We start from the raw sequence: 18593 nt of genomic DNA, 5'->3' as shown, positions 1-18593 counted from the left end.
ATGAAAACCAAAGTAGTCCTTTGTAAAAATTAACCAGACTGATTCAACTCTAGACGATCTGATGAGAGAAACAGAGAGGAGGTAGAGGAGGGAGAGGAGAACAAAATACAAATTATCAACAGCAGAAATAGAAGGGGAAATTCCTACAAATCTTGCAGACACTAAAAAATAGGAGGAGAATGTTATGAGAAACTCTGCCAATGAATTTGACAACTTAAATCAGTGATTCTGAACCAACAGAAGACATCTGGCAAAAATATTGGGAAATGTTGTTGCTTGTCACAACTGAGGAGTTTGCTCCTAGCATCTATGGAGTAGAGGCCTGGGCTACAGCTACACATCCTGTCATGCACAAGACACCTCCCACAACAAATACTTATCCTGCCCAAATGTCACTTTGGTTGAGAAACCTGACTTAGATGAAATGCACAAATTCCTTAAAAGACCTCAACTACCAAAGCTTTTCCAAGAAGCAAAAAATAACCTGAATAGTTCTATATCTATGAATAACACTGTTCAAAATGACATAGTTCAAAACTTTCCACCAAAGAACAGTCCAGGACCCCATGGCCTCACAGGCAAATTCTAACAATAAGGAAGAAATAATACCCATTTATACACATTCTTGAAGAATATAGAAAAAGAGGACACTTTATGAAACTGTTACCCTGTTACCAAACCCAGACATAAGATAACCAATGACTAATATTCTTTATGATCACAGCCATAAAAATTTTAATAATAGTGGTTCAAATCCAGTAATATATAAAAAGGACAACAAATCATGACCAATTGGGATTAATCCCAGGAGAAAATCATTAATGCAATTAATTAGAAAATCATTAATGTAATTCACCATATTAACAGACTAAAAATCAATAACCATACGATCTCTGAAATGATACAGAGAAGTATTTGAAAACCTTCAACATCTATTTGTGATCAAAGCTGTCAGCAAATAGCAATAAAAGGGAACTCCCTCAGTCTGACTAAGAGAATCTACAAAAAGCCTACAGCTAATCCCCAAAGTTAATAGTAAAAAACCAAGGCAAGGATATGCACTCTCATCATTCCTATTCAGCAATATACTGGAGTTCCTAACCAGGGAAATAAAGCAAGAGAGCGGTGGGGGCTGGTTGTGGTGGGGGGAAAGCATACGGATTGAAAATGAAAATTTAAAACTCTTTCTTAAGACGATATGATTGTTTATGCAAAAAATCCCAAGGAATCTTTAAGTGAGTTTAGCAAGGTTGTAGAATATAAGGTAAATATAAAACATTGTATTTCTATATGTTAGCAATGAACAATTGGAAGTTGAAATTAAAATATAGTGCCATTTGCAATAGTATCAAAAAGACATGAAACACTGATTAAATCTAACAAAATATATAAAAGATTTGTTCAATGAAATTACGAAACACTGAGGAGAGGATCATACCATATTCATGGATCGGAAGGTTCAATATTAAGATGTCAGTTCTCACTGAATGGAGCTATTGATTAAATGCAATTCCAATCAAAGCCCTGTGAGGGTTTTGTGTTTGTTTTTGCTTTGTAGACAAGCCAATTCTAAAATTTATATAGAGAAGCAAAGGAGCCCAAATAGATACAACTATGTTGAAAAATCAATACCAAGTTAGAGGATTCACACAAGAGAATTTTGAGACGTACAATAGAGCTATAAAGTATGGTAGTGGCAAAAGGATAAATATATAAATCCTTAGAACAAAAATCCAGAAATAGATCCACACCTGTATGGTCCACTGATACTCAACAAACATGTGAGGTAATTCAGTGGGGACCAGGAACTTCAACTCATGCTTCCCACCACATGTGAGTATAATTTGAGACGGATTGTAGAACTAAAGGTAAGAAAACTTCTGAATGCTTTATACACAAGACATAGAAAATATCTGTGGTATTGAGTTGAGCAAAGTTTTCTTAGACAAGATAGAAGAATCAAAAAGGAAAAATTGATAAATTATATTTCATCAAAATTTAAAACTCCTGTTCTTTGAAAAATACTGTTAAGGAAATTAAAAGGTAAGCCACAAACTGCGAGAAAAGAAACTCTATACAAAACACACATCTGATTAAAAAAAATGAACTTGTTTTCAGAATATATAAAGAACTCTCAGAACTGATTAATAAGAAAACAAACAACTCAAAAAGAAATGAGCAATCTATGAGTATATACTTAGCCAAAGAATAGACAGGATGGCAAATAAGCATATGAAAAATGCAAAGCACATCAGTCATCAGAAAAATGGAAAGTAAAGCCACAGTAAGAGACAACCATATACCCATTAGAATGGCTAAACATTTAAAACAACAACAACAAAACCTTATAATACCAAGTGCTGCCAAAGAAGCAGAGCAACTGAAACTGTCATAAATTGTTAGTGGGAACTTAAAATGCTACAGCCGCTTTGGAAAGTAGTTTGGCAGTTTCAAATAAAATTAAGCATATACTTATCATATAACCTAGCAATCTCTCTCCTAGAAATTTACCCAAGGGAAGAGAATGAAACCATATGTCCATAGACTTGTGCATGAATGCTTATTCTGACACCAACTGGTGTACTGCACAATATGATTTTGACATTAACCATTCGAAGTTAACATTACGTTCCACAGGGTTAAAGGCAGTTTTCAACAAGACTGCCCTACTCCTGGTACCAGCCACACCTGGGGTCCCCAGGTCACCTGTATATTTGACTAATTGGCTACAAATCAAGCGGTTCCCACAACATCCTCAGGTTCGATAATTCACTAAAACTACATACAGAATTCAGAAAAGCATTATAATTATGATTACGGTTTTACTATAAAGAATGTAAAATCAGGACCAGTCAATTGAAGAGACACACAGGTGAGGGCTGGGAGGTTCCACAATGCAGAGCTTCCATGCCCTCTTCCCAGGGAGTCCTAGTGAGTCACGCTACTTGTACAGCAACGTGTTCTCCAACCAGGAAGCTCTACCGAGCTTTGATGTCCAGAGTTCTTATGGGGGTTTCATTAGAGAGACAGAATGAATTGAATCATTGGCCATGTGATTGAACTCAGCCTCCAGTCCCCCTCTTGTCCCCAGAGGTCAGCTGGCTCCAAGTCTCCCAAAACTTTCATCACATTGTTCAACTCTGTGCTGAACAGCTCCCATCCCAAGTCAACTCAGGTGACCTAAGGGTCTCATCAATAGCAAAGACACTCCTATTACTCAGGAAAGCCCATGGATTTAGTCCACCTCCCAGGAACCAGGGATAGAGGCCAGTCAAATGCTTTCTTATACAACAGTGTTTATAGTCACCATTACCAAAATCTTGAAATAACCCAAATGCCCTTCATCTGGTGAGTAGATAAAATAATTGGGTATATCCAAACTATGGAATATCATTAACAATAAAAAAGGATGAGTTCCTCATATATGCAACAACATACTCGTAGATGAATTTCTAAAACAATGACACTTTTTGTTTTACATAGGTACTGTAAATGCAATAGTTATCTACCTAGCATTGTCTTATGGTTTGTAGCAGCAGAGGAATAAATCCTTCTGTATAAAGCCATAATAATTTTATTTCGTTCAGGGTTTTGCAACCTCAGTGCTATCAACATTTTGGACTAGACAATTCTGTGGGGTGCTGCAGAATGTTTAGCAGAATCCCTGGCCTCTACTCAGTAAGATGCAAGTAGCAACTTCTCCAGTCCTGACAATCAGATGTCCAGATATTCCCAAATGTTCCATGAGGGGTAAACTCACCCCAGTTGAAAAATCACAAATTTAGTCAAACACAATTTTACATTTCATCATCTTAAATGTTGTGTGGAGATAAAGAAAACTTATTTGATCCATTAAACCAGTGTAGGAAATTTATGGCATTCAAATGAGGCTTTCCATGGGAAAACATATCCAAGTTTTGTATGAATTAGAAACGTTAGAGTAATATTACTTTTCACCCTAGGGCAAAGGTATCTAGTTATTTGAAACCAAAATTATTGAAACTATCTAATTTGTCCAAATATTCATTTTGTTCAGTAATATTATCTGAATATTTTCTACATTTGCATACCTAATTACATACCTACAAGGTCTAGCATTTTTCTTCTTGTTAATTAATAACACATGTATACCTGTTTCTTGTAGCCTAGCAATCAAGGCCATTAATTTAAAGAATGGCTAACTTTTCCTACCTACCTCCATCAGCAAGTATTTGAGTTTCCTGAAAGAGCTAGCAAATTTTTCCCACTGGGCTTTTACTTTCTCTTTGAAAATTATTTGGTTCTTTAATTTTAAATTTACAAATCCTATTCAGTCTACCTATGCAATCAAAATAGGAGCTCCATTAAAGACACTTTATAAACCTAATTTATTAATTACCTATGGAGATAAGTAGTAGTATACACATCTATCAACAAACACATTTATAAAAGACTTCATATTCATGTGATAAAAAAATGTTGATCTGACTCTTGAGCAAGCCAGGGGACTCGGGAGGAGTTTGGTGCTGGGTTTCTTCCTAATTCCTTATATATGCACGTGTATTTTGTTTTGTTTGTTTTTAACAGAAAGCTTTTTTTTCACATATTTATCTGGTTCATGGTGGGGTTTTGTTTGGTTTTAAAGAAATGAGAAAGAAAACCAGCTAGTCAGCGTCCTTCTGGTCGCATAGGACGTCATGGAGCTCCTGCCAAACCAGAAGTAACCTCCCGCATTCAATCTGCTGTTCCACTGCTCCATACATACATACTGTGGGGACAGAGTACATACATACTGTGGGGACAGAGTCCCAGAGAGCAGTTTCCAGGCTCTCAGCCTCACGTGGAAAGGTGCTGGCTCGGGTAGTAGATGGCCGTCCACTGTGGCTAACTAACCATCAGCTGTAACCAGTGAGCCAATTAGCCTGATGTAACTGCTGCGGCTGCACTGGTTGGTGAGTGGGTCCAGTGAGTCGAGTCAGTTGGTTGGTTGGCAGAAAAGTGGACAGTAGGTCGCTCGTCGTGTGACTCCAGCCTCCAGCGAGACTATAGTGGTATGACTCCCCTACCTATGGCTCCGTGGGTGTTCCTTTTGGGCCTCACCATATCCTGCGTTCTTATGTGGGGAGCGGGACTAGAGGCCCCGCAGGCTGCCCCGTGTGACAAATGGCGGAGCGAGCAGGGTCTCCCACGAGACACATACTCATTGATTTGTTACAAAAACCAGAAAAATGTTTAAGTCTCATCTCTTACTCTGAAGCCATATGAAACTAATTTCAACGTTTTCTTAAATTTTTGTATGCATCCTCTCCTATTTGGTGGTAAATATGTAATTTTGAATTAGACATCCCCAGTAGGGCATATAAATAAAAAAGTGCTTATCCCCAATTAATTTCCAGAAGTTGAGAGACAATAAAGTAGGTGAATGCCAACTGCAAATGCTGTATTACAATTAAAACAGACCATTTGGAAAAGGCTAATTACTTTTCTTTTACAAGATTTTTTTTCTTCTAGTTACACACACACACACACACACACACACACACACACACACACACAGAAGTAGCAGGCTCACTTTTACGACTTCATCCATGAATCAAAAATAAAGAACAAAACTCACCAATTTGTTGTAGCAGCTTTGGAAGGAGAAACGGCAGACACAGGATTTCCAGCAGGCACAAAAACTTTTGTACGGTTTGTTTTTGTTTTTTGCTTGTATTACTATGTAAACGAGGCAAACAACATGGCTGATACTCCCTCTGGCAGAAGCAGCACCACTACTGGTGTAGGCCGCAACATGAACGCCTCCTTAATCCCACAGGTAAGACCTAGTACTGGCCTGACTAAACCTGTGTCTCAAATGCCAGCAGATCCTAAGAATCCTCAAGACCCACAAAGACAAATGGCTGCTTGACAGAGCATCAGAAGGTCAGACCACAAAAATCAGCTGCCACCAACGGAGTTATAAAGCAGCTGTGCCCTCATCAAAACCACAGCCAGATTTGACCCATAACCAGAAAAACAACCAGAGGGAACAAAGTAGAAGAGACAGCAAAGGTAAAAGCCCTAATTGTTGAATGAGGTTCATCCCCAAAGGCAAAGTCAGTGCAGAAGGCGAGGCACCTGGGCATCACCGTGGGTGGACCACCTGTCAAAGGAAAACTCAGAAACAAGAGCATTTTAGGAAAAGTGTTTCCTTGCAAAGACTGCAAGGGAATTTTCAGGTGTTCAAATATTTAATAAATCTCCTAACAAAATATAAAGGACAGCAGTTATTTGAAAGAAAAACATCCCACAAGTATGAATGTTACCGAGGTTAATAGCCTGGTCATAAAACAGCAATTTTCTTAATCACCCATCTCACATTCCAAGAAAAATCCTCTTTTTCTCTTTATCGTGGGTTGCGAAGTCCTTCCCTACACCTCCTTCCTCAACTATGGGATGCTTCCTTAAATAAAGGCAAGGTAAAATACTTGGTTTTGCTGTCTCAGCCTGCCCCCACTCTCAAGGCAGAGTTAGGCATTTTGTTTACATTCTCCCTACAACGCAAGCCACACATTTGTCAGGTGTTTTCTTATAAAGACCGACAGCCAGAAGGCTTCAGTCCCTACTTGAGCTTGTTTTTGTGACTGAGAGCTTAGGTTAGTGGTTCTCAACTAGTGGCAATTGTGCCCCCAGACCAGCTCATTTGACAACGTCTGGAGACACACTATTTGGTTGTCAAAGCTGAGGATGGGGGGTCGCGCTTCTGGCATTATCTAGCAGACAGAGTCCAGGGGTGCTGCTAAACACACTGGAATGCACAGGACAGCTCTCATAGCAAAGACTCATGCCGCCCAAAACGTCAATAGCACTGCGGTTGAAAACCCGGTATAAACTCAGACCACCTGGCTTGAGATTTCAGCCTGATCACTTATCAGTTGTGAAACTGTGTGTAACGGACTCAATCACTGTATACCTGCGTTTTTCCATCTATAAACTAGTTAACAGAACCTATACCTCAAAAAGTTGTTGTGGCAAGTGTTACATAACGGTTTACTATGGGAATCTTTGGACACAAAAATCTGTTCTTCCAGCTTCTTGGATTGAGATACATATCCATGTCAATATCACTTGATCTTTGTCCCCTTTTACCTACATCTACATTCCCTCTGCCTCTATGTAGAGGCTTCTACACAGGGATAAATCTTATTGACCTTCGATGCAACTCATCACTTTCTATTAGCCATTTTAGATCAAGGTATATACCGGGGGTGCCAAAAAAATATATATACATGACTTGTATTCATCTTTTGTTATCGGTATATATTATTACAATTTTAATAGTTTTCCTTTCTTAAAATGTGTATACATTTTTATTTGGCACCCTCTCTAGTTGTACAGAAAAGTGTTAACATAGCAGGTATGACTGCTGTCCTTTGAAAGGTTTGCTTACAAGGTTGGCCCTTGTTCTTACGTATCTGAGAATTTAAGATTTTGGGAACTACATTCCCCAAACTGATAAAAGTAGTCACTATGCTTAAACTGTTGGTACAAAGCATATGGTTTATGCAGAACACATGCTTTCCTTCTGAGAATCCAGAACTTTGGTATGTGCCAGGCTGAGGATGCCTCCTACAGGATGTGCCCCCAATAAAAATCATAGTAGGCAGTCTTAAATGAGTTTCCCTGGCTCACATTTCACACATGTCACAACTCATTGCTGGGGGGAATTAGTGTGTCCTTCGAGACTCCACAGGGAGAAGCGTGGAAGCTCGTGCCTGGGTTCCCTCAGACTTTGCCCCATGCACCTTTCCCTTGGATCTTGTTCTACATCCTTAAGCTATAATAAATCTTAGCTGTATGATTATAGGCTGAGTTATACGAGCCCTCCTAGTGAATCACAGAAGGGTGGTCTTGGAGGTTTCCAACAGTTCTATTGTTTTATTCCACTCGATAATATGTAAAAGGTCACGTTTATCAACTTAATTATCACACTTCATACATTTACGATAGCCTGTTTATTGGTAGACATGAGTAAGTATAATTTTTAATCTATTTTTTTTTTTTTTTCTTGTGAAGTACATTCTCAGTATCTGCTGCAATGCTTCCTAGATCAGACATACTACCTGCCATTATATATGGGTCAGTGTCTGGCACACACTTTAAAAACTAAACTGTACACTTCTCTCTTCCCTTTTGCATTTCTAGTTACTTTTTTTTTTTTATCAGATCAGCAAGATCCTTGGCGAGTGTCTTTCTCACTTCTTGTAAGACATACTCTATTATCCCTCATTGAGTTAATTATTGTGCTACTCAGGGTCAAATTCAACTCTAATATCTGCTATATAATCAGCTATTACTTTTTCATTCTCCTTTTTCTTCCAAAAACTGAACTTTCCATTGGAATGAGAAGCTAAAATATTTAAAAAATCTTCGTGTTCCAAATCCACTTGTTTTTTCCTAGAATTTATATGTTCCCTAATTAAAGATACTTCACCTTTTCTCTCTTACTAACATTTTCAAACCACCTTCCTAGGGAACGTTACCTTCAAGCTATTAAGTGTTTATGACAAAAGTTTCTGTGGTTAACTAAGTTTGGGGAGTTAAACAAAGTTAAACTGATTTATTATACAGCTTTTCAGAGCCTTTGATATAACCATTTGAATTGGGAAGAACATTTTAGGGCTTTGGATAGCATGTAGATCTGCCCAAGTTACATAAAAGTATAAAATTATTGACCCAGGAACATCTTAAAAGGACCAATATTTTACAGCATGCATTTCAAGAAATACCATGCCTGCCTCTGGTAGGGTGAAAGGAATCACATCTGATGTCTGAGAAATCTGTGGATACAGGTCCAAGAGGGGCTGCAAGGATTATGACCAACCAGATATAGCTACATTGCTGAGTACTGAATCTACTGCTTTTAGAACTGACACATCTAAAATATTAGGCAGACTATAAATTAAAAATGATATCAAATAAAAATTGTTAATGGATTATTATAGATCTTTCTATGGGAAAATTACTTTATAATTTTGAATGACAGGGAAGTATGAAGTTTCTTTAACATTATGATCGTAAATTACTTGCCCCGTAAAAGGAAGAATTAAATTCAGTTAGTCATAAGTCAGTAGTCAATAGCTCATCTACCAACCTGGAACTAGCATTGCTTGATTTCTAAAATGAAACGGAAAATATACAGAGATACTAAAAATAAGAACACTGAGCAAGCATTTTTTAAAGTAATAAAAATACATGACTACTAAATAAATTCAACAAAAAGGTTTGTTAACACTTTATTAGTATTTTCTAATGGACAGAACATAACACAAACCAAATAAAATTCTTACTCTTCTTTTTAGTTCAATAAAAATAACTGACTGTTGTTTTGTCTTTGTTAAAGAAGGAAAGTACTGATAGAATAGTTAGGCACACAGCTGACACTTACTGCACAACGAGATGCACAAGTTATCTTTTAACAATTATAATCCTACGATGTGCTCTTTATATTTTCCCCTTGTAATACAGGAGTCATGCTCCTATAAGCAAAATTTACTAATAACAAAAGAATTTTATAAGGAGTGACAAAAAAAGACTTTTAAAACAAGTCCTTAAATAAAAGGATGCAACAACAACGGAATGTAAGTTGTTGGGTTAAGAAGACAGTTTAAACTAGATCTCAAAACATTAAAAATTCATTTATTTTACAATTACTCAAATACACATGCATTAAATGAAAATATTGCACAAAATTAAAATTTTAGATTGCGAAATTGATATTGTTCTTAATTTTTAAAAAATTGGTACACTTTCTGGTAGCATTTAACTGTTTGATTTTTTTCCCCAAACACCAGGAGCACAAACTTAAAATGAGCAAACTGAATTATTCAAGAAAGTTTTTAATTTTTTTTTTTTTAAAAATTAAGGCTAACCAAGTGCATCCATTGGTTAATGGCACAATTGTTTTCAGCAAATATTCAGAACAACCTAATAATAGGAAATGCCCACCTAAGCACTGTATTTAAATCATACAATCAATTTTTTTAGGTGAATGAACTTATTGGAAGTTAATAATGATGGTTTCTAAATAGTTTATGTGTTACCTGAAAAAAGAAAACCCAAAGAATGATTAATTTTGAAGATTCCTGCCTAAAGGCACCACTGACTTAAAAAACAAAACACATTCAAAAATCAAATATCAAAAGACATAAAGCCTCTTTATGTATATTCGTATCTGCAATAAATGCATTAAATGTAATAACTTTATTATACATAGTACACTGTACTTGACTTATGGTTAAATATTTTACACACAGCTTGACCAAGTCATTCAAAGAGTATCTCTAATTTTAGCATGACCACGGCTCTCTCTGATGTAAAACATAGGGGTGTACAGAGAAGATGCACAACCGTTTATGCAGACTACCATTTGACATTTCTGCTTTTGAAATATAAACTCTTAAACAAAAATTATTTTAAAAACTCATTTACTCAATTATTTTTTGGTATGACGCCGTTATCCTGCAGGGTGCTGCTATGAAAATTTGCAATCTTGCATGACGTTTCTTTCCCTGGTTGATGGCCAGTGTTCCTTAAATTATCTAGAAATGTTTTTTCTCATGTACACCCTAGACTTTTACATGAATTCTTCTGTTTACCCATAGATTTATTTATGTCAAAAATATACTTGAGATGGGCAGGGGCATATTTGAAAAATCATTGCACTTCTGGCCATGCTGACACTTTTTACAGACGTTTCACACAGCCTCACTTTTAAAGCCTGGGGCATGGGGACGGACCAGGGCAGGGAGACACACTGAGAAGAAGAAATATTATTTCTTCCACCAGAGTCAAATAGGGGTCCTTTTCTCATCGGCAAGTTGCAATGAAAGGGATTTCATTGATGCAATTCTGAAAACATGCAACACACACTGAATATATGCATACTACAAGTATGCACAACAGCATTATTAATAAATATGATTATTATAAAGCATTAAAAGAAGGCTTTATTCTGTTACCGTGTTTCCCCGAAAATAAGACCTAGCGGACAATCAACTCTAATAAGTCTTTTGGAACAAAAATTAACTAAGACCCTTATGTTAATTTTTGCTCCAAAAGACGCATTAGAGATGACTGTCCGGTTAGGTCTTATTTTCGAGGAAACAGGGTATTAGGCTTCACTCTGTAAGTAGAGCTCAGTGAAAACAAGACACTAACATCTTGTTCCAATCTTAAAGCTCCCAAATAACTGGGATACCAATACTTTGTCCCTTTATCTTAAGCACCCAGACGTTCTTTTAATACCAGGATCTTGGCTCAGTGTGATAAGTAGCTTCACTATTTTAAGGTTTTAGTGTTAAATATTAAAACAAAAAATGCTGACACGCCCAAATCCTCAGTCAGTGGAAGTATTTAAAACTATGCAGGAATCCTGCATACAAGGGATATAAAGACTTCCAAGATGGACACATGGAGAATGAGAAAACTATAGGAAATGCAGAAGCTCCAAAACTGGAAAAGGTATTTGTTATTGTTGGTATAAAATTACTTTAGGGACTTAAATGTATACACTGAGGGGTTTTGCTAACCTGCTTTATTTAGTAGAATTTTACATTATGCAAAATATAAATAAAAGCATATTTTTAAAAATATTATAGTTCTGTTTTCATTATTTTCATATATGTACACTATAATAGAATTAGGAATTTGTATGTTTACATATGACTAATAAGCTCCTTTAATCCTTTGATTTGCTATTTTTGCAATCACCTAAGGTATGTCTAGGTCACACAATTTAATAAAATTATCATCTGGTAACTTTCAATAGAGTACTGTTTTTGTTTTTCAGTTTTCATATTTTTAGAAGGACAGAATTCATTTGGCAGTTCTTTCAACAAATTATACCCCCTACTGTATAAACAGTAATCTCTTAAAGGTAAAGAAAACTAATAATTTTGAAACTTTTATATGTTTTTTACACACAGAATGCCAAAAGAAAACTTATGATTGAGTACCGTAAGAGCAAAATAGAGCCCTTAAAGCACATAAGAATCCATTAAAATGTGTTTTATACCAATGAATAACAAATCCAATCAAATTCTGGTTTTGATTGGTTTTATTTTATACTAGGTTTTATTTTTATATCACAAATCTGTAATTTGGGTATAAGGATACTTCACACTATAGTGGCATTCTGTCATTTTCCCCAGACCCAAAACAGATGTTCCAAAGATCATTCACCTGGCTAATCCACACTATATTAAATTCTGACAAAGACCCATAAAATCATTATGCAAAATAAATCCCTCCAAATTGTGCATTGCACAGTCTTCCACTGTTGAACAAATCAGCCAATTTATCTGTGAACTGTTGTTTTGTGCTTTCCTTTGCTCTCATATATACAGTCTGGCACTTCGTCTTTGCTGCAGAACGCTGATTAGTTTAAAACGAAAGAGACCGACGTCATTCTTGCTTGACATGGGGGCAGTATCCTTTCAATGTTGCAAAAATATGCACCAAATCATTTAAGACACAGCAACTCTCTTGATAGTGTCTGGATTACAGATGAGGATGAGAAGAACCACAGTCTTATGGATGTATTATTAATCTATTTTGAGACACTAAAAGACCGGTGCAGACACAACAGTATATGAGTTAAGCCCCAGAAGATCTGTCCATACCAGTTAGTTATGGACAAGATGAACACCAGCTTCATAGATTGGAGTGTCACCTTTTTTGTAAAGAAGGCGCTTGAGTTGTTTGAAGTTTCTGTTTATATTTTTGCATCTGCTTTGACCGTGAATGCAGTTTGTTGAAAAGTTCGCGGAATTTATACTGTGGAAATAATGTTTCCAAAAAGCCTTCCAAGAAGACATAAACCATTCTCCTATTTAACTGGTTGTGCTGAAACATTTCAAAAACACGAAGAATACCTTTCCGTGTTGTCTCAGCCCCAATTATGTGCTTCAGTTCATCTAAATGCAGAGGGGGAAATAACATAATTCATTACTCAAATAAAGGAAACACAAGGCTTAAAACCGTGCTCTAAGTTAAATAAACTATGTAAAGTACACAGCAAGGTAGGTAACTAGTAACGAGTAGGTATTAAGTTAATGTGTTTCAGATATGTATTATAACTGAGACACAATTTATATGTGTGCACACATGCATCTATCCACTTATACAACAGACAATACAACATGGTACAATAGAGCACAGGAGAAAGAAGTAGGATCTAGACTCAGAAACCCTGAATTATAATTACAATCCTGTCCTTTAATACCTGTATCTTACCTACCCTGAGGTGTCTGCTTCCTCATCTGTATGATGGAGATTAATAATAACCAATATGCTTATAACTGTAAGGATTTATAAGGCTTTAATGAGACAATGTGAAAAGTGATCTATAAACTCTAAAACACCATACAAATATTCTTACTATGTGTGTGTAATGCACAATGAGAAATATGCTATAAGGAAATGATGTGTGAAAGCTGATCTATGATCTCAAAAAACTTGCAACACAGTTAACAATGCCATAAAAATACTAAAAGTATAAAGATGTTTATTGGGGGAGGGAATGGGTAAAATTCTACATGAGAATATAAGGGAAGGTTCCTTTCAAGGACATGACAACTGAAGTAGACTGTTCCCCAGGTAGGACTTTGATAGGTGCAAACAGATGGAGGACTAGCTTTGGTGGAAAGCACATCCACGAGCCAATGAGCACTAAGGGGAAAAGAAACAAGGCAGGTTGAAGAAATGGGGGGTAGGTACAGTTTGGAGAATTTTAGGATTCCTGTGGAGAAAGTGGAGCGAAGAATGGGAAACTGTGAGTGCCAGGGGGGCAAGTCTGGAGCTTACTCCTAGGCAGGATGGAGTCACAAGAGATATATATCTGAGCATGGAAACAACCTGTATGATTATTCTTAGTGATTCAAAATCAGGGCCGCGAAAGCACTAAATAGTCTTTTATTGCTTTCCAAAGAAACATGCAACTTCCAAAGGGTATGTTTCTAAGTAGGGGTACAACATACAGCAAATAGTTTGTGAATTTATTAAAAAACAAGAGAAGGACTATGTGTATGTATAAAAATATAACACTTTTATCTCTCCTTTCAGTGCCTTCAAGTCTTCACACGTCGTCTTTCGGGGTCACCTTCCAGTCCTACAGCTGCATCCCCCCTGACCTCTCCCTTCCCCTGCACTTACGACTGTCCAACACACTGTGCTTTATTTACCTGTGTAGTCTGTGTTCTGCCCCCACTAGAATGTAAGCGTCAGAGGGCAAAGGTCAGTGCAAAGACCATGTCTGCATGACACACGCGCCACAGTCACTAAATAAATGCAGGGAGGTTTCTTCCAGTTGCATAACTGCATCAGTCTATAGCATGATCTGGTTTATTCTAATAGTTTATTACTTTATATCCTAAGTTATCGTTTCTTAATATTTTTCTGAAATGTATTTCTAGAATTTGCTTTTTATCTCCAAATGCAACGGTATAGTCGACAAGGCAGAATTAATAGCTACATGACAAATTTCCCATTTAACTGACAGAAGAAGTTGATTATTAAAATCTATGATGGAAATATAGTTTTAAATTACAGAAATAATTATAGGAAAATAAATAGGTATCATATGATATTAAAAACCTTAACAAATATTTCTTTTCCATTCTCTACAACCATAACCTAAACGTGGAGAGGAGATATCTAGGTATTTTCAAAGATATTCATAACCAAAGAAGGAATCAAACAACCACCCAGGCACACAAGACTGCTTTTCAATTTATAGTCTTTCTTACTGAGAGAAGACAAAAGGGACAAAGTGAATCTAAGTGAGACAGCGGTGTTCTAAAGAAGTAACTCAAATTAAACCAACAGAATGCCACTACATCTACTTTCTCTGGGATCATGTTTTAATAAAGATTAATAATGGGCCATTAGTTGTTCCTATGTAAAGGGATTCTTTGAAAGAATCTGTTTGTGCTCTTAAGTAGAATATTCTTCCTGAAAACCTCAAACTTCATATGCCTTTACTAGCTCTCTCATCTGTTACATATTTTATCAACTTTATTCTCAAAATGTTTCAAGGCAGAAAAGTGAAATGGCTAAAAGCACCACTCTATCCCAAGTGGTTGAAAGCAGTGGCTTTTAAGTCACTCAGAGCTGAATCAGAATCCCAACACTCACTACATCTAGAAACCTTGGGAGGCTGACTTCACCTCTTGGAGCTTGTTTCCTCCCATAAAAAGCTGTAACATTAACAGTGCCACGCTTCACAATGAGGCTTGAGCATTAGTTAAGAAAAAATGAGAAATGCCTAGAACAGTGCCTAAGATACAATAAGCAATCAAATGGTATTATCATAAGCAAACTAGCATGCTCAATGCCAAAAATTCAGAACTATTACAAATTCATGAGATTTCGACCAACAATCCTTACTCACCTGGCATAATTGAAAGTAGTTTAGTTTTTCCTGCAATTCTTGTTCTCATTCGAATAGCTTTATCTCTGCATGGAACAGTTTCTGCTAAAATGCCATTTGGCCAAAAGGCATCCCTAATGAAAAAGATTAAATACATTTTGTAACCATTTCATTTTTCTAATGATACAAGTTAGGGAAATTATTCTAATTTCCTACAGAAAACATAAATATAAAAAACACAAATATAAACATAAGGAGGAAACATTTCTGAAATTTTTATATAGGTATGACTTTCAACAAATAGTAACTAATTATAAGGTTCACTTTTAGGTGTAAAAGGATATATACAAGAAAGACAGAAGAACTATGTCCTGAAGTAACTTATAAACACTAACAAATGATAAAGATAGCAAAACAGAACCCAAAGATGACTATGTACACCCATTTACACTTAAAGGAGGCCTCTCTCCCCTCACTGAGATTGAACATCTCACCTAAATATCCTGAACTGAGATTCCTTACAGTTACCCTTCTTTAATTCCCTTATAACTAAGCCAATATAAAACAAATTCTGCACCCACATCTTATAGCTGGAGTGATTACAATGTTCCTTTCACATATATAACCCACCCTCCTTCACTTTTACAGCGTGCCTGATTCCTGTTCCCTAGCTCTCGGGCCAAAGGCAGGAATTACGCCCAGTAACTATGCTTCTATCTGGGAATGTGGTCTGAGGGAGAGGCTCCCCAGAGCAGTCGTTCTTAACTTCCCACATTAGAAACACCTGGGAGCTTTAAAAAAATCTTAATGTCCAGGCCTTCCAACAGATTAATTAAGTCAGACTCTCTGGAGGTAGGGCTCACGCATCAGGGCTTTTTAAAGCTCTGCATGTGGTTCCCATGTGCAGCCAGAGTTGAGGACACCAGTTACCTGCCCTGAATCAGTATCAACATGCCAGGGCCGGAGGTCCCACTTTAGAAAACAGTACGGTATCGCGAGGAGACACTTCACTTCAGGTTAGAGAAACCCAGTTCCTTACTTTCCAGCAGGTGAGTCTTTGGGCAGGCTGTACCTTCCCTAATCCTCAACTTCCTCACAACAAAATGGAGAACAAAATCCCTACCTCGTGAAACATGATAAAATCGGAAAGTATACATAAAGTACTAGTTGGCATTATACCAGCAGATAGTTTTCAATACTGATAGCTCCCTTCTTCCTTCTGTTATTTCAAAACACACGATGACATGAATATTTATACCTTGCTTATCTTTCACTTCTAGAAAAGAGGTTCATTTCTCGGCTATGATGTGCTTTCCTTGAAGGGACTGTATTTCTCAGTCCCTGGTGATTGATTGGCAACGTGCTAGGATAGGGGAGGGGCTCAGAATGCTTTTGTAGAATGAATGTATGAATTGGAGTATCACTGCTCTTAATCTGTACTCTTTTCAGAGGTTCAAATAGTTACAAAAATTAGACTATGGCCAAAGATAAACATATTTTTAAAATTTTCATTTAAAATTAAGGTTAGCAAATACAACTGAGAAAAATTAACCCCCAAAACTAGGTATTCGAGTATATGACCTGGTCTTCTCTATACTAATATTTCAAATGACTTTAAATCCACATTATTGTGATAAAGTGTAGCCTAACATCTTCAAGAATTTTCTTTTATACTTTGTTCTGCTTTTAAAGAAAACAAAGATGAATAGGCCCACGGGACAAATGTTTATTATAATTCTTATAAGTCTTTTTGTTTGTCAGTGATGACTAAACCAACTTTACAGCCAGAAGAAACAAAAATCAAAGTTAACAATGTTCAGCGAGCGATAACAATGCTGAACTGTACTACCCAAAAGAAGGGACTGTGTCTTAAGATATACCTGAAACGTTTCACTAAGTCTGCTACTTGCTCAGGTGAGGTCATCCAGTCAACATGGTCAACTATTTTTCTGAAAGTAAAAAAATTTAAATAAGTAAGGTCAAAATTTTAGAAGGTGAGTGAAATAAAGAAAATACTTTTCATGGAGCCGGCCACTTAATTTGTATGCAAATTATCTGAGAGAAAGAGACTGCTTCAATGATCTTCTTAAAAGGCCCAGAGAAGGAAATTCTCCTATAAAGGTGGAGCAATCTTATTTCCACAAGTAACAGTTTTAAAGCTAAGTAAGATCAGCTCTAAGTAGACAAAAAGAAGAAAAATGTGGTACCTATTAATAGTATCACCATATGTGGCTCTAATAAGCTGCTGAAGTAGGTTTTTGATATTTCTTCGTAACCACTGGTTTCTCTCTTTTAAGTCGAATACTTCATCCATGAGAAGCAGCATCACCCTAAGTGGAATATTGTCATCCACCTGACAAAACATGGTAAGAAATAAGTATACGTTTATTTGAGTTACCTATCTCTTATAGATGGATACTTTTGTTGCTTTTATAAAATCATTGCTACTATTTCACAGGTTAGAGAACAAGTTGTACTGTATCTTTCATAACCTGGCATTTCATTCCAATTTAGAAACGACATTTTTAATGGCCATTTTGACACAATACAGAATTTTATAACCCTACAATGATGAGTAAACTCCACAGCTATAATGAACAAAATTCTCAAAGTGGATTCATGATGGTCTTAGGGAAAGATGAGTTGGCTCTTTTAGTAGGGTCTGAACTAGTTTGATAAGACAAGTGCTAGCCCCTTTGCCTATTTCCTGGGACATCTTTTCCAAGACAAGAAAATATTCTCAATATTTCTCCTTATTTAATACACCAAAACACAGTCTATACAAAATAATGTGCTTTGCTTTGCTAGTGAGTTGTATGTCCTTAGGTATTTTCAGGAGAAAGAACTAAATAAATTCTAGTACATAGCTAAGTTAACATTATAAAAGGCATATTTCACTCAACTACTAGAATTTTCTTTTAACTTTTAACAAGCAAAAATTTGAACACTTTTCATGGGACTATTCAATTAACGATGTAAAAAGTTAAGTCAGACAACCAGAATGTTTTGATGTGAAAAAACATATATAAAGCCTAAAACAGTTGCAGATTTACAACTACAACAAAACTGCATATAATTGCTAGTAAGTTTATAATTCTTTCAACACTCAGATACTGTTTCCAAATATTTCTTCTTCATTGTTGTAATTTAAATATTGGGAAATCAGCACGAATTATACATTTTTAACTGTCATGTTGTAAAC

General features: G+C 36.3%; 1 protein-coding gene across 5 annotated transcripts in view; it reads right to left on the bottom strand.

Annotated features, from left to right (window-relative positions):
- Positions 1 to 9228: 9228 nt before the first annotated feature.
- The window catches only part of SNX13 (sorting nexin 13), a 120856-nt gene continuing 111491 nt past the window's right edge, over positions 9229 to 18593 (bottom strand). For all 5 annotated transcript variants that reach the window (XM_019727202.3, XM_088797713.1, XM_019727210.3 and 2 more), the window contains 4 exons: positions 17599 to 17744; positions 17272 to 17340; positions 15413 to 15525; positions 9229 to 12938 (listed from right to left, as the gene is read on the bottom strand). In XM_019727202.3, the coding sequence (XP_019582761.3) occupies positions 12691 to 12938; positions 15413 to 15525; positions 17272 to 17340; positions 17599 to 17744 (576 nt within the window). In that variant the 3' untranslated portion in view covers positions 9229 to 12690. The remainder of the gene's footprint in view (positions 12939 to 15412; positions 15526 to 17271; positions 17341 to 17598; positions 17745 to 18593) is intronic.

The sequence above is a fragment of the Rhinolophus sinicus genome, chromosome 4, assembly GCF_057876585.1.
Source record: "Rhinolophus sinicus isolate RSI-liver-muscle chromosome 4, RSI-T2T, whole genome shotgun sequence".
Taxonomy (NCBI): Eukaryota; Metazoa; Chordata; class Mammalia; order Chiroptera; family Rhinolophidae; genus Rhinolophus; species Rhinolophus sinicus.
The sequence above is the reverse complement of the archived record's forward strand: the minus strand, read 5'-3'. Positions and strand labels throughout refer to the sequence as shown.